Below are 25,025 nucleotides of genomic sequence, written 5' to 3' on the forward strand. Positions count from 1 at the left end.
ATGTGACAGTTGTTAAAGTATAACAGAACTCTTAAAATTCTTCTCTTACCAAAAAAACAGATATTGTGGATGAGAAATATATAAAGAAGTAAATGTTGATAAACATTGGGTGGTTGTTATGGAATTTAAATATCTGTACTTATTACCTAAGAACGTCTGGGTTTCAAGACTGAATTAAAATATATTCCAGGCATCTTTAAAGGTAAACAGCACATCTGTTGATTTAACTAGTACAATGGAAACTGACTTAAATTTTGATCATGATAAAAGTCAGTCTCTTCTATTCCATCTATTTAGCAATACTTTTGGGTAATCTGTTTCCCTTTGGGGAACTTTCCAGATGTTTTGTGAATATGCTTCCAATTTACAAGAGTTGTTTTTATATTGTAACTGAGTGATGTCCTAACTATGAAACTCTTAGACTGTGTGTAATTTTATCCAAATGGTCCTCTGAAATGTGTGGAGTAGTGCCCTATGACACTTTGGCTTCCTTGACTTGCTTAGACTTTCAATTCTGCCAGGGAGGGAGTTGGAGGGAGTTTCCTGGAGGGAGAAAGTCCAATCCTCATTGCAGTAATTTACATTAACAAAGAAAATAACATTTCCAGCAATCAGCTGGGGTCAATAAGTTTTGCACAATATTCTTATAATCCTAGTACCACAAAAGCATTTTAGATGATTCCTTAGGTGAAGATGTTGGCTTGTATTTTCTAAAGGGAAGAGAAGCCCTGAAATGTAGTGAACATGAAAGTGTGGTTACACTGTACATATTGTCAAAAGAGAGCCATTTTCAAAGAACAGGTTAGGAATACTTATTTAAATGCTGATATATTATAATAAAATAACTATACAAGTTTCCACATTGTCTTATGACTACATTTATTTTTAATATTTATGTAGTAGTCAGTGCTTAGTTCTGTGAATTTTATAATGCTCTGTAGAGAAATACTCCCCTACTGTAACAACTCTTAACTGCCTCATCCTACCCAGCAGCTGGTTTGTGCCCTGTGTTTGCTGACTACCTAAAATATTCTCCTAAGAAAAATTCCTATTTAAAGAGGCATAAGCTTATGGTGTTAAATTGTGGATGTTTTTTGAACTGTGCCTCCCTATGAACACTGATGACACAGATGAATAACCAAGTACATAAAGGCTGGGTTAAAAGACAGGATAGTTTTTGGTGAATTTCTTGCCTAAAACCATTTTGAAGAATTTTCCCCTGTAAAATTTACTGGCTAGCATTTCATTTTTGTTGGAACATTGACCTATGATTATTTTATTCAATACTCCTGTATAGACCTTCGAAAGGATACCTATCAATTTTAGTGTCCCAAATTTTCCTAAGCAAACACATTTGATGGTTCTGGTATTTTCAAGGTTTCCATAGAAACAGGAAATCATGGAGCCATTTTTTGTCTTATTGGTGTGCTTTGCAATTCTGTATATAAAAAGGAGGAGTCTTATTACCTCATACCAAGTAAATTAGTAGAGTACCCATGATGTGCTAGTTCAGTATGTCTTGTTCTTAAGGGAAACCTGCACAAATCCAGGAGCTTATAATATAATTAGAATGGCCAGGACTGTTTCTGTGACAAGGTACCTAAGCCTCCTAGGCAGTGAGCCATGCTTGCAGAGGGAGTGGTTGTGGAGAGCTGGAACCCTGCCCTGTGCTGGCAAAGTGAGAATCAGTGGGGGTGTGTGAGGAGGAACAACCTCCAGGAATGCTTCCTTTGGACAGGGATGCTAATTTGCTGGGTTTTCATTTGATATTTATTTTATAATGGCTAGATACTTAGTACTTAACTTACAGGTTTCCAAAGATTTTATTTGTTGTTTACGCTTTTTATTTTGCTTTAATATATATATTTTTAATCTTGGGGATATAAGCTTTTTTATTTTCCCTTCCCATTTGCTAAGGACTAGATATATACCAAGGTACTATAACTTTCTTGGGTCACACAGTCAGTTAGTATTCAATCTTGGTCAAGAGACTGTACTTCTTTTTCTCTCATTAGTAACCTACTGTAAAACTTAGAGGTCTTTGCCACTGTAGGTAAGTAGCTAGCAACACCAAAGTGGAAGTAAAAGCTTTTAAACTCAAAGTAATTGCAGAGTCCATTGTAATCAATAAAGAATGAATATTTATTTTAAAAATACTTTTGCTTTGTTTAGTGACACGGAAACTCAAAATGTGCTGTATCCTCCAGAGACCTGCTTCCTCCAGAGACTTGCCTTGTAACTTACCGAAAGATTCGTAATTATAATGTTACAGTACCTGTAGCTGGTTAATTCTACCATCTGGAAAATGATTTGTCCTCTTTAAGCAAGTCCTGTGCTTCCCTTATAACTTTAATTACAAAGTTGATTTTCTTAGCAGACCCTTCTTTTCCAGATTTGTTAAGGGAAACTTTCTGCTTAGGTCTGTTTGAATTAGTCCAAATTTTGAAATAGTGTAGCATAAATTAATGAGGTTTTATTCTGTTATGCAGAGTGTTTTTTTCCCATCATTGAAAATTCTTTCCAGGAAAGCTAAGTCTACAGAAGATATTCACTCAGTTTCTTCAGTGTTGTTTACCAAAGTCTAAGAAGTGACTTTTAGTTTCAGGGGGGGAGAGAAAGGACGAGGCAGTGGCAAAGGAAAATAAGGTGCTATAACATAGTGTCTCGGATTCATGGAGCAGGTTCTGAGCAGCATTCTATACCAATATTATTCCTTATAAAAGGCAAACCAGAGACCTTGGAATTTTAAAGTCTAATGTGATTGAGAGAATATGTGCCAGTGCATACTAATATTTTGATCTGCATCAGCCCAATGAGTTGTAAAAACCTCTTAGTTGACAAACATTATGGTGACTTTACCAGTTATACACTATTACCATCCATCTTCCCCAGAATCAGCCTTCAACCATTCGATAGTTCTTATTGCTTCTGAGGCTTGATTTTTCAATAAGTCCTTTTTCCCTCTTGGATGCTTACTAACCTGAAATCCCTCAGACAAAAGGAAGAGTGGCCACAGGCTTTTGAAAGGATTTTTCAGTCGAGTGCCAGTGGCTCACACCTGTAATCCTAGCTACTTGGGAGGCTGAGATTGGGAGGATTGTGGTTCGAGGCCAGCCCAGGCAAATAGTTGAGAAGATCCCAGCTCCAAAATAACCAGGGCAAAATGGACTGGGGGTATGACTCATAGTAGAGCACTTGCTTTGCAAACATGAAGCCCTGAGTTCAAATCCCAGTCCCACCAAAGGAAAAAAAAAGATTTTTTATTTGTGAACAAATGGCTGATTTCCTTTAGGCCCATCTTCATTTAGAGTGACTACGTTTTGCCTTTTTATTCTTTGCCTGTCCTTGATTTCTTATGACTCATCCAGTTCATAATATGTCTCTCCACTGGGTGGGAAAAGCATAAAAATAGATAGTAATATGGGTCCTTACGCTTCCAACTACAACAAAATAGTAATAATCGCACCACAAACATAAGACGCCATTGAGCTCCTTTAGGATGCAAAGAATCTGTGTTTTCCTCACAGATAAAAAGGCTGTGAGATCAAAGCTACTCTGCGACTCTGTCATGAAAGATTATTACCTATTTATAGCAGCCTATGAGTTTTAGATAGAAAAATGTTGCTAAACTGTACTTTACTGTGAATGCACAGCAATGTAAAGATAAAATTTAAATCACCTACCAGCTTCTAAATGAACAGTATTTAATGGATACTAATAGGGGACAACACACTTAGTGTGGGACATTTTTTAAGTTGATGAGTAAAAGATGCTCACAGATTAATAGACTACAAAGTAACACTGGCCATTTAATAAAGTATAACCACTAAGGTCATTTTATGTTTGTTATGCTACCATACATAAAATTTATTAAAAATATGAGAGTATATGAAACCATCATCCTATATTCTTTTCTTTTATTAAATATTGATTTACCAACTGAGGTATGGTGGGCACTGGGTATTCAGTGGTGAGCAAAAATGAGCAACATACTCATTGATACCTCATGGTTTAATGAAGTTATACACATAACATATACATGGGTATAAATAGCCAAAGTTCGTTTTTAATTTGAGTTCCTGTAGGGTTTTCCTTAGCCTAGTAGATTTTCCACAGATAGACTACATCCATAAAAGTTAAGAGTCTAGATATCTTCCTGTTTTTTGTTTTAATCTCTGAAATATGAGTTTATAAAATTTGTACTTGTCATTGGATATGGTGAGTAGCTTGTATGAATACTAGTATGTTATTGCAGTGTAGTAAAACTTCTGTGAAGCAAGGTGTTCCCTAGAACTGAACTAGAACATCAAAACATCCTCAGATACATACTTGCGCTTGGCATATAGCAGACACTCAGTAAATATTTGCTAAAATAAGTAGCTCATGTTCATTGACATTCCCTTCTATCAGTGATCACGACTGCGACCTCATAGTAAATTTTGCTGCTTTTGGAGATACAGCTGTTGTCACATGACTCTAAATTACATAGCTTTTATCCATTGCATTTTTCCATCCTCAAATGATGCTGTTTCTTTTACTGTCTGTTGTGGTTTTCCTAATACATACCACAGTACAGAATCAGTAACTGCCATTATTTCAGCAGCATATTGTGAAGTTTTTCCAATATATTTTATTACTCTATGTACTTGTCTCATAGAAACACAATTGAAGTTGGACCTTTTCATTGAGAATGTTAAGTCATTTTTAATGGTAATGGAATGGAAAGCTATCCAAATAAAATTTTTCTTTGCCTTTGAAAATAAGGTTTCTTAAGATATGGCCAAACAAGAGACAAAGAGTTAAAAAATGTCCTTTTCTGCTTCTTGGGCTCATTTTAAACATATTTGTTGAAAGGAGCAAAGTAAAGTGTGTTTCAAGTTAAAGAGTGAGAATCAAGATGGATTAAAGTCTGAGAGCCTTAGCAGTACACCAAGAACCACATATTTCTCCTGCACATGGCATTCTGCTATTTATTTGAAAATGAGCACTGAGGTTATCTTGCCCCAACCAGCCTATAGTCTGACTTATTTGTACAAACAGAACCAGAACATACACTGGCTTTTACAATAGGGACAAATTCTCTAACTGTTATAGTCTGATAAAGGGGAATTCAATATCTTATTTTTAAAATATGAAACTTTTCTGGTGAATGATCCTATATGCACCTCAGCAACTAAGGAGAAACAATGGGGTAGAATGGATGGGCTGAAAGGTGACAAGAGTAAGGGAAAAGCAAAATGAAGCAAGAGAGGGAGAGATACCTACTAGGAGTGTGTAAGAATCATGAGAAAGGAGGAAGTAATGGATAAGAAATGCAAAGAGAGCAACTGTTAAGACTGCACTGAGTACCCTCAGTCGTGGTGCTCTGTTGCTCCCCCACCCATTTCTGCTCAGTTTCTAGGTTCTGCTTGACTTCCGCATGCTGACAAATGCCAGGTGCCTGACAGTGTTGAATTATGCTGAGCAGCTCACTGTTTTATTCTAGCTATTCTCTGGTGCCTAAGGCATCATTTTCTTTGCTTCTTGAACATCCGCTCTAGAGTATTATTGGATTAGGATGGAGCTTGTCAAGAAGTATGTGAAAGAATAATGGAAAGATCAGTGGATAGGGGAGCAAGGGATATCAGAAGATGTAGCAATGCTACTAAATAGTTGGGTGACATTCGGTTCGTGATGTCAACTATCAAATGAAGGGTATGAACTAGATGCTTTCAGGGCACTTCTAGTAGTGCTATTTGGTTGACCCTCATGACTGTAGGGGACCTTGTACTTTGGAGGGTACCTATTATGGTTTCTAATATGTAGTATTAGCTTTGTCTACTTCATGAGACTGTTTTAAGTTTCAGCAAGGATAAAAGATATGAAGATGTTTTGGAAACTATAGAAAAATAACATAAACTGAAGATGATATGAGTGATTTAAGGATATTTTAACGCAAAGATCACATATGGTGATAAAACTTAAACCTCTTCCATTTAAATGAATATGAGGTAAATTACAGAGGCCTTAAAAACAGATGTGTGCTTACACATACTGTAGAGAAATATGCCATTTAAAAGTACAGATCAAGGAACTGATTGAATAAGTGCTGCCTAATACTTGGTTAAGCAGCTAGGCTGTGAAGGTGAGGCATGGTATAGCTACTTTTCTTCCCATTCCTCCTCCTGTTTGTTAAAGTTATTCTAAAAACCCTGGAAAGAAATATGCAGTGGATCATGGGCTTTTCTCTGTCACCACTACTTATCTACTCAAAGGCTGAACTAGAACCTAGAAACCTATACAGAAGGGTCACTTTGACCCAATGACAGAGTGAGAACACAAGACTGCCTAGTAGGCTGCTTGTGAGACTTGTCTTCACTGGCGTGAATAGCAGTGCAGATGGCCATTATTTGCCTTGTCTAGTGGTCACCTCATCACTTTCCCCACCTCCAATCTTCTTTCATATCCTTCTTGTGACATTTTACTACTTTTTCCTTACCTTACTGGGGTAGAAACAAGAAAGAAAAGAAGAAAACATTATTGAGAAAGTGGGGCTAGAAGAGAGGAAGGAAAATAAAGATGAAAACATGATAATGAACTAGTAGAGAGGGTTGTTTTCCTTATCTCTCTTCCTCAGTATGACAGAGTTGATAAGTTTACTTTGTACCTCATCTTGAAATTTGACTTTATTCTTTCCCTGAGTTACCTTTAGTCCCCAGTCAGTGACATCTGTGAAAATTATAGATAGGTCACACACTAAGAATCAGCTTGCTATCTCTCATCAGATCCTACTATTTAGGACTGACAGTAGTTTTAGAAAGGACAATAAACCAGTAGGTAAGACTGAACCACCCTAACATGGCATGTAAGTTAGACTTACACATAGGTTTTGTAGTTTATAAAGTTCAGTTTATACATTAGATTGGCATGGAAAGAGGGAAGGAAAAATAATTACATGACTCTTGTGAATATGAGACAATTTATTCAAAGTTAAAAATCAGAAACAGGCCCTCTAGCCTAGATAGGTCCAAATTCTTGTACTTTGGTAACTCTGTTATGATTTCCAGCAGATTAAATTTCAAATTGTGGAAAGGATTCAGAATAAGGGAAGGCTTAGTAACCCACTAATAGGGCTTATTAAATTTAGATAAAACAGATGCTTTTCAAAGGCAGCAGCTCTGAATCACCAAGTTCAAAATGGATAAGAAAGAGGAGAACAAAGACAAGCTAGTGCTTTCACAAAAACAGTACCACTTATCTTAGTTTCACAACCTACTTATTCTTATACATAAAGCTGTCAGTTAAACTCCATGGAAGGAAGCATTAATTGAGGGGAAATTCTGTAAAATGGGGTATTTTGAGGACTAAACACCAATACATATATAACACCTGGCTCATAGTAAGTGCTCAACAGATGTTGGCTCTTAGCTAATTAAAGTTGCTTTTGCTCATAATAACATGTTGAAGTATACTACCAGACTTCTAGAGCTTGATTAGGAGAATTAGATCAGTATCTCCAAAGAGAGACACCCAGGTGAGCCACTGTGGGGTGGGAAGAAAATATTAGAAAGTCTGTTTAGGATAGTTTATCTAGAATATAAGAAAATATTTAAACTCCACTAATATTTAACATTTGGATTGACCCTGGTACTCTCAACTGATCCATGTTGGAGGGTCACTGTCACATACTTACTCTAATTTAAGGACTCTGAGTAAAGTATGAGATGCACCATTTTGTGGGGCTTGATAGTGGCACCCACATTCTTTCATTCACATTGAGCATGCTGCAGTGTTTTCTAGTTTACATGTGCCTGGTTATGTAGATTCATGAGTTCTAACTATTATCTTCAACCTGTAGTTTCTTTGCTGGAATCTTCTTAAACTGTTTGACCAGGTTGTTTAAACTAGGTAAAGTAACCTACACAGAATGGACTTAAGATTTCCTACAAGAGAAAATGAGTTGTTGGTGATAGTAACAATGCGAGCATAAGACAAGGACAAGCAAATGGGAGAGCTAGTTGACACTTCTATTAAGTTACCTCCTAACTTAGCCAAGTTATAAAGTAAAAATGAAGATAATCTAATCATATCTGAAAGCCCCAAAACAATGATCAAGGATGTTAATTTATACCCACTGTATTTAACAACAAAGCTTACTCTGATGTGTTGTACTTTGACATATTAGGTAATGATAGTACCACAATACCTTATAAATGTACATATTGGGGTGTATGTGTAAACTTTTTTTAACTGATAAGAATTCTCAATCAAAGTAGTTTAGAGACCACTGGTTTAGATGAGGAAAGACGATGCTGTCTTTAGTCTCTTATCTCTCATTCTGTTTCTGCTTCTTAGTTTTTTTTGCATAATGGTTTCAGTATAGTATAACCGGTAGGATAGATAATAATGTATCTAAAACTATTGACGACAAATTGAACATAATGTAAGGAAATTCAATTCTTTTTTTATTAGCATATATTAATTGTACAAAATAATGGTTTCATTGTGGAACTTTGTTTCTTGATAACATTTCTTGTACAGAAGTAGAATATGCCCTGGAGATTGAGGAAAAAATCTAGTTCAGGAAAACAAAGCAACATCTGAATGCATGCTTATGGAATAATGTAATTTCTGATGAAGGCACACCTTGATGAAGTAATTTCACTTCTTGTGCAAAATCTGTGTACATTTCTGTACATTTACTTGCAGTTCTGAATCAGCTGCTAACCAGTAAGCCAGTAATAGAAGGTATAAAACAAGTCTTTCCCAAAAAAGGAGCTAAGCCAGCCAAATCATTCCCCTCAGCATTCTTACATGATTTTAAAAAGGGTTTTACACATTCTATGTATTATTTAGTAATTTGCGTACTACATGTTGAGTATACTTTATCTGAAAGACTTAGAACCAGAAATGTTTCCAATTTTGGACTTTTTTAGATTTTGAAATATTCTTAGGCATCTCTGATTTGAAATCTGAACTGCTCCAATATCTAAAACTTTTTGAGTGTCATGCTGGTGCTCAAAATGTTTTGGATTTTGGAGCAATTCAGACTCTAGATTTTTCAGAGTAGGGGTGGTCAATCAGTCTTATATTCCCCATGGCCCTGCATAATAAAAGACATAGAGCAGGTGCTTGATAAATATTTTGACAATAAAAGAAAATGAAACAAAGTCTACTGAAAAATATCAGAACCTGGAAAGGCAACAGTTATCCCCTGAGATGGCTACATTTAATTCCTAGAGAAAATAACTTGTTTAGTTCTATTCATAGCAATGCTGAGGGGCCAGTCTTAGTCTTATGGTTCCCTTCATTTCACCAGAGCCATGATATGGGGGCCATACTGTGAGTACAAACTCATCAAATGTATTGGTGATCAAAGTTCTTTGACAGTCACTACTTATTAAGCCTCTAGTGTATGCAAGGTACTTTTTTATTTTTTATTTTTTTATTGTCACTGTATGAAGTAGGTGCTGTTATTATCTCCATTTTATAGATGAGGTTGACCAGACTAAGAGACTTGCTAGTATTCAGTGGAGCCAAAATCCATATGCAAGTATACCTGACTCCAGAACGCAAGCTCTTGTCCATTCTATTGTGCTAGGTCCTATAGAAGTGTGAAATGGTGTCTATGTGTTAATGCTAACTTCAGTGTTGCATTTTACATGCTATATTTATTGGCAGTAAGTCACAAAGAAATATCATTATACTTTTAAGATATGCTTTGGTGGACACTGGAGATCAGACCCAGGGCGTGCATTTTAAGCAAGTGCTCTGCCACTGAGCTATACTCCCAGCCCCTGAGGCATGATTTTGATAGCCATGAGGAAATAATACTTATAATACTTATTCAGGGCTATAGATGAGGTATCCAATTCCAATTCAATTTAAGAAATACTTCATTCAGAGTTAGGCATGATGGCACACACCTGAAATGGCAGAACTTGGAAGATTGAGACAGAAGGATCATGAGTCTGAGGCCAGCCTGGGCTATTTAGTGAGACCTTGACTCAAAGAAATCAAAAGAAAAAAAAGTAGTTCATTGAGTTTTGCAGTATCCTAACTTAGACAACACAAAGATGAGATTCCTGGAAATTTTGAGTACTTTTTAAAAAATTTCCAACACTATGAGAACACTGCCCTTATCATGTACATTATTAATGACTAAAAGCAATAAAAATATTGAGCAGTAAAGATGATCTTGAATCATAAAGAGAATTAGATTATGATAACTTACTCTGGCAGAATATATTTTAAAGGATTTTCATCAAAAATAATTAAAACAAAAATAAGTCCTAGTAATTTATTTCTAAAAACACAATAGAGTAAATCCAGAAACCCACAAAAAAAGCATTATATAGAAGAAAGTGAGACATATTTGCCACGCCCACATTTAGCCATCTGTTTATATATCTTGTATTTTCCAGTTTTATTTCTGCTTCACTAAATCAAATTCATAACAAATTCCCCTACTTTAGAGGGTAAGAATTTCTTTGGTAGCTTTCCACTGGTTAATTGACTAAGGTCATCAATATTTTAGAAAGTAAATGAATGAATGAATTACTGGCTATATAAATAGATTCATTTAAAATCATTTCTGTTGCATGCTACATTGTTTATGATGAGCCTTGTAATATCTTAGGTTTTAGGTTTTGCCTTTTTTCAACAGTTATCTTTTTTCTTTTTAGCATAGTTTCCAGGTACTGTCATGACCCCTTTATTCTTTGATAGCTAAATTCTTCATTTCTTTTCTTAAAATGTTCATTTTCATTAAAAAGCTATTTAACATTAGATGTTAACTTTGACAGATTTTAATGCTGCTTTTCAATTAGGTGAAGTGTATACTTGAGAAGGTGTCAGTTTGAGCTAAACTATTGTTTAAACTTTTCCCATCTATCATTCTATCATGTTGGCAATGAAACAGCCGGATGGTTTTGTACATAAGTGTTTTGTTTTGTTTTCCCTAATAATATTTAAACATTAGGAAATGGCTTCCCATTCTGTCACAGAGAACTTCATATAAGTTCAGTATAAGATCCTCTTGTTAGTTCCTTAGACTGTCTAGAATTTAAATTGGCAGATATTACTCTGATGCAACATACTTTCCATGGACAATATTAATATTTTTAAATTCCTTTTACTTCTGCAGATTTCCAGTAGATAGTAAGTTTAGCTCATTTATCCTTTGGCTACTAATGAATGCTATTGAATTATCCTCTGTAGGCAGAGACTGCAGGTATGAGATCAGAATTGCTAAGTAAGGAAAGTATTTAATTGAAAAAAATTTAAAAATAATTCGTTCAAAGGTGGAAAACTAAAGTGTGGATTCTAGAAAGAATTTTGGACTTGAGTCAGAAAATCTGGATTATATTCCTACATCTGTCATTAATTTAGCTAGGTTACTTCTAGCTAATCACTGTCCAACTCTGAACTGTCGTATCCTCTCCAAAGGCTCTGCTTTAACATTGCCTATGTTCTATATGTTAAAAAGAGCTTGGTTGAAGAAAGATTAATCTTCTTGTTTATCAGCTTTCCACACCAGCCTGGCAGCTCAGAGGTCCGTCTCCAGCTGCGTTTTCATCTTTTTATAATCCCTTAAATCCTTGCTAGGTTTTCATTGCTAGTTTGGCTCCCTTAGGAATTTGCATTTAGAGACATAGTGGGCTTCCTACCTTGGGAATTTTTCTCTGCTCATAGTGTAATGAAGTTTTTTTAGAGTTGGGTGCAAAATGCAAGAATAAAACAATTTGTTTGAATATTTCTGTAAAGTCAGATTATTTCTATCATGACTAATGTTCCTTTTATTATTTGAGGACTTTGAGTCAGTATATTTGAATCTTGGTATAGTGAGGCACATTGTCACTTTCTCCCATTAACTATTGGCATTTTCTCCCTTACTCATTGTTTTAAGTATTCTTGTTTTCAAAGCCTACAATGATTGAGCAACAAGGTTCCATATAATGAGAAAAACTTGACAACCTGATCCTGTTATATTTTGGGTACTTAAATTTTCTATTGCTTTGAAATGGGTTTAAATGTACTGGGCTAAAATTAACCTCTCATTGGTTTGTTTAGGAAGTAAAGTAAAAAAAAGTAATGACTTGCTTCAAAGTATTTACAAATTAACTGTATGGTGACTTTACCACATGTATAGTTTTAATGAAAAGGCCAGAGCTAGATGCAAAAAGTATCTTTGTTAAAGGAAGGCTAACACTATCATTGAAAAGGCAGACAATAACGAATATTGGTGAGAATGTAGAGAAATTGGAAGAGTCATACATTGCTGGTGGGAATATAAAATCATGAAGCCATTGTGGGAAACTATTTGTTGGTTTCTCAAAAAGTTAAAGATAGAATTATGTGACATGTAATTCCACTCCTGGGTATCTATCCAAGAAAAATGAAAACATAAGTCTTTACTAAAAGTTATATCCAAATATTCACAGCAGCATTATTCATAATAGCCAAAAAGTAGGAACAGCCCAATTGTCCATCCATCTATGGATGGAAAATAAAATACGGTATAGTCATACAATGAAATGTCATTGGCTACAAAAGGAAATGTGTCTTTATCTTAGCTTTGAACAAGAGTCTAGAAGTATTTTTTTAAAACTTTATTGGCTGGTATGAAAATAAAAGAAGCCAAACCATAGTAAATTTATGTTGTTAAATTAGAAAAGAGTAAAATGCTGCTTTCAGAATACAAGTTATCATAATTTCCTGATTTTCTTGGTTAATCTTGGCTTCTCGAATGGTGGGAGCATTTATCATTTCTAACTACATTACATCTCTATATCTTCCTAAAAGCATTTTCTTTTATATGGTGGAATAGAATGAGAACCAAAATGCACTGAAAATACAAACACAGTGGGTGAGTTTCAGAATGCAAAGGAAGGGATGGAAAATGAAAAAAGAGAAGGAAAACTCACCAATGAGAAATCACTGAAAAAGGAATTAAATTATTTTCAAAGGTCATGGAACTTTGTTATGACACAAAGCAATTTGTAGGGTCTAAGTTTGTAACTTCTAAGGCTTATTCTGTGAAAACACTTTCTAAGCCTAGCTGCTGCATTTGAAAATGGATGACATGAATGTCAGCAGTACTATTAATATAGTGGACAGTGCTGGGAATGTAGCTCAGTGATTTAAGTGTTTGCCTAGCATGCACAAGGTGCTGGGTTCAATTCCCCAGTACCACACATACAAATATATCTATATAGCACAATATAATATATATAATGCACAATCAGGTGTATTTTTCTTGATCAGGAAGTAGTTTCTTCTAAAAGAACAAACAACACACAGTGCGTGTGTGTGTGTGTGTGTGTGTGATTTTTATTTGTTCTGTTGCAGAAAGAATTATGGCTTTCCAACATTTTTGTCCTTTACAGTGGGGCCTTTCTAGAGTTCAGCACTGTGATATACTACACTTGATTAAAGGATCCAATCAGCTGCTGTACTCAGAAATCCATTGATGGGATTAATGGCCTCCTAATCATACTTTTATTTCCCCAATTATCCCTATTTCCTGTAGTTTCACAATTTTTGAGTCATATCTTGAGCTGTCCTTTAAAGGGGGCATGAAATCCTTGTACTTTAGTCTATAATTTGCTTGATTATTTTCATTTCCTTTGATTCTTTTTGCTTGAATAAGATGAAATTTTGATCCTTTTTTTTGAACTCTGAGTGCTATTCTATGGTAACTGACCAACCCAGTATAAGGTTTTTTTTTTTTTTATTTTACAGTATGATGTTATTTTTTGTCTCTCTGCCACTAGATCCATAGGTCTTCTAACAAGTTTCTACTGTTAGAAGAAACTTTTTTTCTCCTCAAGTGTGAAATAAAGCATTCTCAAGTTCTACAACTAACATGGAAGGAATCAAATTGCTGTGCAGGAAATTTAATTGATCATTCACTTTTTATAATTAAAGTGTTAATAGGGTTAGCTGGCAAACAGAATCAAATGATAACTTCTAAAATCTTTGGGGCCTTTGAATATAGTTGAAGATGATTGGCACCTTTGATACTTTATTGATTATTCTTAATCTGTTACCTTTCTCAAATGACTGTATTTAAAGTTAGGGACTTCATACCTGGTAATTCTTTAATATTTGCTTTGTTTTCAACAGTGCCCTTAAAGACAGCCGTTTTCCCCCAATGACAAGGGATGAGCTGCCACGGCTTTTCTGTTCAGTGTCTCTACTCACTAACTTTGAAGATGTCTGTGATTATTTGGACTGGGAGGTAAGATTATTGAAAATTACTGAAGAAAACTGAGTGGATATTAAACATGAGGGTCAAAAAAAATAACTGTTTCTGCCCATTCTCACAGATAAGCATCATCATTGAATAATGAGATATGAGTAAAATAATTTTTTAAACAGTAAAGTACCTTGTGTTGTTATAATCTCCAAACAGAATTTGGTCTTCATTTTTATCCTACTACCTCACCAGAGCACCTCATAAAAGCTGTCAATAAGTAGTAAGCAGGACTGACTAGAATTTATTTCTCTTTGTATTTCCATTCCAGCACACTCTGGTATAATTGCCACTAAGTGATTAGGTGGTCAGATGATATATCTCAGAAACAAGAAGAGTTATTTAGGATAGTGTAACACTTGCGGAAATCATCTCATGATAATGATACAGTATTGATTAACTAGAATTAAACAATGCAAATTCATTCTTGGCTACTTTAATTTATGCACTTAAATACACAAATAATACTAAAGTTGTATCTCGAGTATTTTTGCTTTCTAATTGTCAGAGAAACTTATATTGATCATATTTTTATTGTTTTTTTTTTATTATGTTGGGTTGGCTTGTTAATGAAATTCAAGGGTTCTCACCAAGATTTGCTTTGGTGATTGAGTGTAGGTCTGTGAAATTTTATACATACACACGCCCATAGAACTGAATGCCTTTTATAGATGGTACATGCATACAAGCACAGTGATTGGTCCCCATCATGTTGAATCTTAAGAGTCCTTTAGCAGAGAGAAAATGTTATATATAGAGTATGAAAAAATAAGTTCTATGAGAATGAAACAATAGGAATTCAGTGGTAAATAGATTTTCTTTTTTCACATACCATTCATAAATGACATTACTATGTCATTATGATATAACATGTTTTCGTTTTACTGAGATACTCTGCTTTGTGGACAGATCACCATCATCACAGTTAATTGGAGTTGAATTTTATTTCTGGCTTTCCCCTGGTTCATTGTGAGACTTCAGACAATTTACCCCACTCTGATTCACTTTTTCTGTTTACAGAATAAGATATTGTAAAATTCTTGACAGTCAGCTCAATAAAATCTGATATAAATTACTGTTGTTGTCAGAACTATGTAAAAGCTTTTCTGCATAGAATAAGATGAAAGAGTTCCTTCTGGGTTTTATAGTAGGGTTTTTTGGGAGCATTATCAGAATATGAAAGTATCTTAGAACTTTTGTAAAGGAAGAAATAAAATAATTTGATTATGTTGATTCCTAGCAAAGTTAGTATGTGTAAAACCTTTTGTAGGATTAAAATTTCCCACATTGTTTTTTATGTTTTGTAGTTCCTATTTGGCCTTCTTTCCTTTCACCCTCCCCTATGCCCTCTTTTCATCCCTCCCTTCCTTCCAGACAGGGTCTTACTATGTAGTAGCCCAGACTGCCTTCGGACTCATGATCCTTTTTGCCTCAGCTTCCCAAGTGCTGGGGTTATAAACTTGAATCACCACACCTGGCCCTTGGTTTTCCTAAAGAGAATTTCACAATATTATGGAAATATTCCTTAGTAGTTTATTTTTAAGTGGTCCCAAATCATGTCCCCTATTTATTGACATACATTATAGTTTAGATAGTTCTTTTACTGTTTTAAAGCTGTTGTTTCCTTTTCTCTAGCTAGAATTTTATTCCTGCTTTCTCAATTACAGGGTACAATGTGTAATGGTTGTGGGGGGAAGTTATAACAGGGGGGTAAAGCCTGATATCTAAAGAGTAGCCAAGCTACAAAAACACTTCTACTCTTACTTGCAACCTCTGAGTTGAAAGTACAGTTTGGGTACATGCTCATACATTTGTGTGCCACTTTCATGAGTGCATATTATATGAATTTTATTTATGCATGTATTTCAGGGGAAGGAAAAAGGGAGAATGTAACAGCTATTAAATAGGTATGAATAAGCACATAGTATATAGCCATCTTCTTTAGTCTACTTCAAGCACTATCTACAGCAAAATTTATATTCATGCGATTTATCAGTTTTCTGTTAGGCAGGTGGGAAGTACAGATAAGAATTAGTACTATGCAGTCTTAAAGGTGTAACCTTTTTGGTCACTGTCTGGCAGCAGAATTTCTAAAAGGTTCTATACTGCTTCTGCTTGGTCTTGTGTATTTAATATGCTGTTTGGAGCTTAAATATTTGTTTTTATTAAGTAATGCTGTCTTGTTGAAGCAAAGTTTTTATACTTTTAATATATAAGCATTTGAAAGTGCATTAGGTAGCTAGAAGGGAAAGACTATCCCTTCTAGCTAGTTCATCATTGTTTCAAGTAAGAAACTTGAAATTTAGGAGAAATTCATTCTCAAAGAGTAAGGGTGAAAATTATATTTTGTATGCATCTGCATATTTTTATTTAGAATTCATTAATAGCACAAAGGGATTTCATGTGAAAGTTTCGTAGATATATACAGTGTACTTTGAGCTAATTCATCCCCCTCTATTATATTTCCTGAACTCCCTTCCCTCCTCCCCCCTTAAAAAAACAATATTTGGTGGGTTTCATTATACTATCTTCACACATACACATGTATGTATCTTCTTCACCCTCCAGTATTCTCTCCATTTCCCTTTTCCTTCTTTATCTTCCCCACTTTGCTCCTGTTGCATTCAAGTCCCATTATTACTATTAAAAAACTATTTTTAACTGCAAGAATATGAATTGGTCTTAAATGTACCATTGTGATTAAAAATAGAACGTATTACTGTGTGAATTACATTCTAAGGGTTGTCTTTGATAATTCTGAAAACGCATTGCTACTTTAAGCACAGAGTGCCAAAGTAGAATTAGAGATCTTAAAAAAAAAAAACCATATACCGATAGTTTAATTATATATACTGATACAGTTTCATTCCTAGATATATGCCCAAATGAATTGAAAAGAGGTGTTGAAACAAAAGCTTACAAATAAATGTTTAAAGCATTCACAGCAACCTGAAGGTAGAAACCCAAGTGTTTATCAGTAGATAAATGGATAAATACGGTATATCTATACAACTGAATATTATTTAGCCATGAAAAGAAATGAAGTGCTAATCCACATTACAGCATAATAAACCTTGAAATCATTATGTTAAGTGAAAGAAACCAGACACAAAAGGCCACATACTATATGATTCTGTTTATATGCCCAGAATGGGCAAATCCATAGAGAAAGAAAGCAGATTAGTGTTTGCCAGGGTTTGGGGGAGGGGTGATCAAGAAAGCAGATTAGTGTTTGCCGGGGTTTGAGGGAGGGGTGAATGGGAAGTCATTGCTTAATGGGTACAAGGTTTCCATTTGCAGTGATGAAGAAGTTCTAAAATTAGATAGTAGTTGTGGTTGCATAGTACTGCAGATGTATTTAATGTCACTGAATTATATGCTTTAAAATTATTCCATTACTCCTGTGGACCTGGACACTTACTTAACCTGTTTGTGCCTCAGTCTTTCAATAGTAAAACGAGTAAAACAGGATTCCTCCAGTGATTTGTGACAATTAAAGGAAGTAATGCACATGGAGAGCTTAAAATGGTTGATGATAGCATGAAGCCTAGAGTTCAAACCCTAGTCCCATGCCCCCGCAAATGGTGCACGGTATGAAATAAATGAGTGTCATGTATTATTGTTACTAAGTTAAATTATTAAAAATAATTGTTATTTAAAAATTATTCAAATGGGGGCATATGGTAGTACATGCCTGTAATCCCAGCACTCAAGAGGTAAAGGCAGAAGGACTGTGAATTCAAGGCCATCCTGGGGTTACATAGTGAGACCCTGCCTCAAAAAATAATTGAAATGGAAAATTTCATGTTATGTGTATTTTACCACAATAAAAAATGGAAAATAAATCTACACATGGGCACAGACTGTCCACAGTAATTTTAATTTATTGAAAAAGAAAGTTACAAACACTCAAAAAGTATAAAGAAATGCAAGTCATTCGTAATGACACCATTCTAAAATAACTACCGTTAACATTTTGGAGTATAGTCTGAACCTCCGTATCTATGGCTTTTCCATGCATTTGATTCAACCAACTGTGATTGGAAATATTTGGAAAAAATTGTTCCTGTACTGAATATATAGAGACTTTTTTCTTGTCCTTATTCATTAGATGATACATTATAACAACTTTCTACATGGCATTTATACTGTATTATGTATTGTAAATAATCTAGAGATGATTTAAAGTATATTGGAGGATATACATAGGTAATATGCAAATGTTCTGGCATTCTATATTAAGGGATTTGAGCATTCTTTGATTTTGGTATCCTTATGCAGATTCTGAAACCAGTTCTCAAACAGATACCAACAGGCAACTATATTTCTCTTCATTCTTTATCTGGGCTTTTATATCAATAACTCAGCATATTTGGTTATCTAAGATCATACTGAATATGCAGTTATTATTTAAAAGAAGATTAGGGAAGTCTTTTTGGTTTACCTTTATATGTAAATAAGTTATATTGTGATTTTTTTCCATTTTGAAAAGTCGGTCTACATTTTAAATGTATATAGCTCAATTTGAGAAATTTCACACTGTCAATACGTGCAAGTTTTTATCCCATCAAAAAATATCCTATTCACAATAAGTATCTAATTTTAACCTGAAATGCAAAGTTCCATATGTGCTTATGTCACAGGTAAAACAAGAAGATAAAAAAACAGAAATTTAATAGAGAATTTTAACCTTGACAGTAGATAATGAGTATGTTTTATACAAGCAAAAGCCTATAACATAGGGCTTTTCTAGTGGAAGTATGGCTTGAGATTTGATCCCCTACTGATGAAGTGTGTTATTATAATAGAATCTCTAATTAAAGAGACAAAAATGTCCAGATCAAAGAGAAAGAGGACAAAGTCTAGAAGTTCCAAAGTGTAGAGGAAAGTAACTTCACTAACAAGAAAGATATCTTTTTAGTCATGAGAATGTAGAACATGATCTGGGTAATAGCCATCTAATTTTCAGATGACTGAGAAACAAATGGACTGCCACAGGGCTGGCTACCATCTTACTGTCTTTTTCTTCCAAGGTTAACTTTAGCACATTCTATTTGAAGCTCTTCTTTGGTAACATGTCTCTAGTTTTATAATGAAAGTTAGTAGAAAAATAACAGTTGCTTTAGAGTTTGTTCTCTTTTATAATGTAAGGAGTATTTTATAATGGTTTCACAAGTGGACGTAATTAATTTCAAGTCGGTATTGAATTGACAGAATGATCAGTAGTGCTTCCATATGTTAAATTTTCTCAAAATAGGGCTGGGACATGGCTCAAGTGGTAGAGTGCTTGCCTCTGGTAAACATAAGGACCTGAGTCCAGAACTGCCAAATTCTTTTTCTCGAAATAGTAATTATAACATTTAAAGTGAATGTCTATGGATAGCCTCTCAAGGAATCAGAGTAGTCATTACAGACAACAAAACCACCCACACAAGGGTATAAAGACAAATTGCAGCAGTGTTCCCCGTTTGCAAGAATTGCTGGTCATTGCCCACATCGTGATCTACTTATTGCCCTGGTAGGTATGAAGAGTGAATAACTGGGGGAAATATTCACTAACTGATACATTACCATATCTATGTAAAAAGCTAAAACAGTTGTTAAAGAAGGACAGTTGCCCTCCTTCCCCTGGGAGGAATCCAAAATCATCTGTCTTATGTTTGAACACAAATTTTTTTTACCTTTGTTCTGCATTCTTTAGTTGATAGCATTATCTTAATTCTGAATGACAGAATAATTGACAGACATGGTACTTTAGAAAGAAAAAAAAAAAGCTTATGCAGCATGTTGGAGCTCTCCAAAATGACACATAGTCTGGAACTAGTGTAATTAAACAGTTTGGGAGCCATGTTTCCTTTTAAAAAATCTGAAAGGATATAAAGCTAATGACATAACAATGGGTAGAGTTTGACTTGAGAGGTGATTCTAGGTGTGTCATCTCATAGCCACTCTTTTTCAGGATGATATAAATGAATAAGCTTTTGGTTTGTAGAAGAACTTGTACGACAAGTATACTACCAGTGATTTTAATGTAGCATGTCATTGACAGAAGTCAAAATAGTTTCTAAATTATAATCAGCCATCTTTTACTTCTAGCTTTAGAGAGAAGATTATTTGAAGGTATGATGAAGGAATGTTTTCTGTATTCTGAAGTAGATGCTTAGCTCATTCCAATAGGGTTTACAAATCTGAAGACATTTTTACCTCTATCTAGGCTCCCTAGACCACTGGTACCTCATTTATCCATACAGCTATTACTTGGGTGATACATCATGGTCCTAAGACAGAGTATTGGTTCCTTTTTAGTATACAACACTTGTATGAGTCAATCTATGCTGGGTGGGGCTGACCAGTATGATTCTTATATGATTCCAGAATATGTCCCTGCACTACAAAGCTAGACCCCAAGTCCCTAGTCTTACTTTGTGTTGAACATACCAAAGCATCTGCCATTATACATGAGCTTTGTGGACCCCTAGTACTTAGGGAGCTACACTTCACTTTAAAAGCCACCTCTAACACACACCTCTTGAGCAACCACAGCTCCATTTCTGATGTATTTGGTGGCAGTTAATAATAGGGAGCTTTTGTAACAACCTTCATGACAATAAACAGACGAGATGAATAAATTGGCTACCATCATTATCTCTCATACGCTTTAGAAGTTAATGTTCTCTTTTTTACTCTCAGTCTCCCCATAAAGGTTTGTGGTTTTTTTTTAGCTCCTGTTAATGTACCACTGAAAACAGAGTTCCCATTCATACCCAGATGGTTAGCATGACTCACAAAGTCACCAAGTGAAATGATTTGAAGTTGCATGTATATATTCAGTTTCTGTCCTTGGTTATTTTTTTTCCCAACTATGGTATACACCATGTTCTGCCTCTATTTTGCCTTAATATTCCTGACTTTAAAAAAACAGGGGCTTCATGGATTTAGAAAATGCTCTTCATGGTAATTTTCCCAGGGACCTTGAGATTTTTGAGTAAGACATCATTATGGGTAGTTTAGTTTCTGTCTTGATGCTTTACTTTAAATGCGTTTTTGGGCTATGGAGCATTGGGAAATGAATGGTTCATGTTTCCTGGCCATCTAGAAAGAATTTGCTATGCATCAACAAGGCAGTGTATAAGAAGCCGAGTGGAGAAGCAAATAAAGTTAAAATTCTGAGTAGGTGATTTAGTGCATAAAAAATTTCCATTGGTACCCTTAGTGAGGCGAGCAGCTTAGTTCACTCTACAGCCTCCTGCAGTCACTTCCTGCTTTCCTCTCAGTATGGTGTTTGGTAGGGGAATGTTTTTGTGCTTCTTTCCCCAGAATCCACAAACTGTTTTCTTGTTCCTTCCCTAGCAGTTCCATTCTATTCCTTTTTGTACGTGTGTCTGTCTGTCTGTCTGTCTCCAGCATGTAATAAAAACACTGCTGAATTTTGGGAACAAGGAGACTCAGGTTCTGTTGCTGATTGCCACTGCCCAGCTCTGTGACCTTTCTGGACCTTAGTCTCTACACCAGAAAGCAGAAAAAGTTGGACAAGATTAATACCTAAGGTCTCTTTGGACTCTTCATAGAATCTAGTTCTGTGAGAGACTACCTTTTTAAAAATGGCTTCTGCTTCATTTCACATCCAGAGAATGAATTACCAGTAGCCATTTAGAAGTCATAAGAATATGACCTTTTAAAAATGGCCATTTTCAATGTAAATATAGGCAACAAAAGTGAAAAAAGTCCAATTTAAAAAATTGTACATTCTATACTTTTCACAAAAGAATTGCTTAGGAAGAAAAATACTCTTTTTTTTAATTTTCTCCTTTTATTGTTTTTATATTTACTTACATATGTATACATTGTTTGTGCCACCTCCCCCCTACCCCCCACCCCAAGGAAAATATTCTAAACCTTTAATTCCTCCATCTTATTACTGTATCATCCCCTGCTTTAAGTCACCATTATATATTCAAATATAAATGAAACAAATACATTAGAGGGGGATTATCCACCTCATGAGTACACACTTTGTTTTGCAGAAGGACTCACCATAGGATTTCTTTATTATAGTCTTCCTCATGATTTCAATATTAATTCATTTGCCTAAATTCAACCCACACATAACTTTTTTGGAGCAAATCTCTTTTATAGACTGAGTTAAACCATACTGAGTCAGATAATCAATGTACAATTTTAACATTAAAAGATTTTTATTAATTTCTCCTCAGGCAAACATTATTTCATACTAAGTATGTTGACCAAGAGATGTTCTGCCTCCTACTCCCAGCCTCTGAAAAGTAAACTAACTCACATCTGTAGGTTTTGAGAAAATCTTATAACTTTTCTTGTGTATAAATTCACTCCCTTATTCCAATTTTTAAAAAATGGTAGAAATGCATTTTTCTGTCTTTTGATGAAAAGCAAGCTTTTTATTTTAAGGTCACCTTTGTTGCCTGAACTTTGCTTGGAAAGTTTTAGGATGTTCGATTTTTATGGAATGCTCATTGTAATTAATCATTACAGAAAATTGGGGTTTTTTCTTTAATTACACTCTAAGCTGTCACTTGTTCTGTGCAAAATCTTCGAGTAAGAACAGTTTCTTTCATTGCAAATGATGTATAAACATATTTGACTTCATAGCTTTTCAGTGCACCTCTTCGTTAGCCTTGCCTTATTTAAAATCTTACTAATTCTTTGAAAGTCCATGGGGGTGATTATTAGATAATTCAGGTATTTTATAGTCATGTGTCAGCTGTTAGTTAAAATTAATTTTATATTGTTATCCAGTGGTCTTTGTGATTAAATTGGCAGGTTCTTGTTCCTGATTGACAAGATGTCTAAGTGTTACATGAATCAAAATTGGTGCTAATTGTCCTTTGATAAGCTCTGTAAAAGCCAAGAACTGGTCTATGGAGACTGAACTAATTTCTAAGCTAAAGGTGACAAATTTGCTGGGATTTTAGGGCAGAACCACACATGTATTTTGGTCAGGGAGACTTTTGTAGTTGTTTTCACAAAATAACAAGAAAAAAACATCCTTCACCTGAGGTAGATGATGGAGAGTTTTTATAGTAGAATATGTTGAAAGGTTACTTATATCCAAGTGATGGATTTGTAATCAACTATCCCTTTTGATTTATGTTTTTAGTATTTCTTCTAAAAAGCCTCTCAAGGGATATTTGTAGGTAAAGATAGCTATAAGAACTGGTTAGATAATCGATAGAAACAGCCTAAGAAATAGTTCTTGGTAGTATCTCGGTTGGTTCAAGAGAAAAATATTCTTAAATCACTAAAGTAAGAATTATTTCTAAGTAGTACTAGGGTTACAGATCATCTTTCTTTTTTCCATTACACTTTTCTAAGGAAAAAGTGTGTGTGTGTGTGTGTGTGTGTGTGTGTGTGTGTGTGTAGTCTATATATAATTTTATAAACAAAAATAAGTTTGCAGTTGTTAGGTTTACAAAAGTGAGTTACTGACTCAAGCTGAATTACAGAAATATTTTAAATTTTACAATTTGGGCAGATTCTGAAGAGGTTACATTAATCAGATGGATACCTATAGAACTTCAGACTTGCTCCTCAAATTGGTGGGTGAGGTGATGCAGCCACAACTGTAAGGATTTGATGGGAAGATCTAGATAATATATAGTCTAAATTATTTTTTCATGGTATCTGGTTTGAGGAAAGAAGTCGGTTAGGATCTAAACAAAGTGTTGTCGGCCTCTGCAATTAAAAATTTAATTTTTCTTTCCCACAGAATTATCATTCAAAAGCACAACATGGAGTAGCCCTAGGTTTGAAGTAGTCTCCTCTTTTTATGTTGAACTGGAGTGAGGAAGAAGGCGCTGTAGTCAGTGAGTGCAAGAGGGCAATGTGCTGCACTTTGAGTTTTGTGCTTGTCTGAGAAATAGCACATACGGCTTTTCCTCCTGAGAGTGTAAGAGACATCCGACTCTGGGCCAGACTCATGGACTGTCCAATCCGGTGTTTGCTTCTGTCCATGGTACCCTGGGCTTGCGCTCATGTACTCTGTGAGAGCACATGCATGTCTTCAGTGAGGCCAGCCGCAAAAGGTTCGGGTGTGTGCCGAACATCCAGGCTCCTCTGATTAGGAACCAAGTTCTTTCGTTCAGTTCAATGGCACTGGCACATTGAGCCTGGCAGGTTAGTCTTATGTGAATGGGTGTGTTGTTAATTAACTAAGTGTGTTTTGCCAAATAAGTTCATCAAAAAGGCATGTCAAAAAAGTTTTGATTCTATGACCTCCTGATATTTTTGTTTTTCAAGATGAATTCACTGAAAATGAGTAGAGTAGATATGGCCATACTGGTATAGTGAAACCCAGCGTTTGGTCCTGAAAATGTGGAAGGATGAGACTAACTGGTATTGGCTAAGACAAGATGCCACCTGGTGAAGTAGTTTGTTCCAGTACGAACAGGAGCAGATTTAGCTTTGAGTGTCAGGACTGTGGGGTAATTGTGGACCTAAATGGGCTAAGGTTTGCATGAAGCCTGCTCTACTTTGGCAGAGCACACTTTATACACATTTATGCTTTTAGCTGGATGACTTTTTTTTTTTACATGTTTCAACCTGTTCAGATTGTTGGCTTGCTGATTAGGCTCACAAGTAAAAGTGAGACTCTTTTGTTGTATTGCTAGTGGATTACAGGACTAGCACTTGCCTTATAGATAGACGAGGGTAATACTACGTTTTGACTACACAATTGTGAGGAAAATAATATGAACCATGTATTATAATGGGGTGGGAGAGGCCACTTTTTTTAAATGCTCTTGTGTTGAGGGTC

The 25,025-nt window shown here is 35.1% G+C and overlaps 1 protein-coding gene across 1 annotated transcript in view; it reads left to right on the plus strand.

The window, feature by feature from the left end:
- Ammecr1 (AMMECR nuclear protein 1) overlaps window positions 1-25,025 on the plus strand; it is a 114,742-nt gene that overhangs the window by 77,626 nt on the left and 12,091 nt on the right. Inside the window, exon 3 of the mRNA XM_074063156.1 lies at window positions 14,107-14,221. Within this exon, the coding sequence (XP_073919257.1) occupies window positions 14,107-14,221 (115 nt within the window). The remainder of the gene's footprint in view (window positions 1-14,106; window positions 14,222-25,025) is intronic.

Source organism: Castor canadensis, chromosome X, assembly GCF_047511655.1.
Source record: "Castor canadensis chromosome X, mCasCan1.hap1v2, whole genome shotgun sequence".
Taxonomy (NCBI): Eukaryota; Metazoa; Chordata; class Mammalia; order Rodentia; family Castoridae; genus Castor; species Castor canadensis.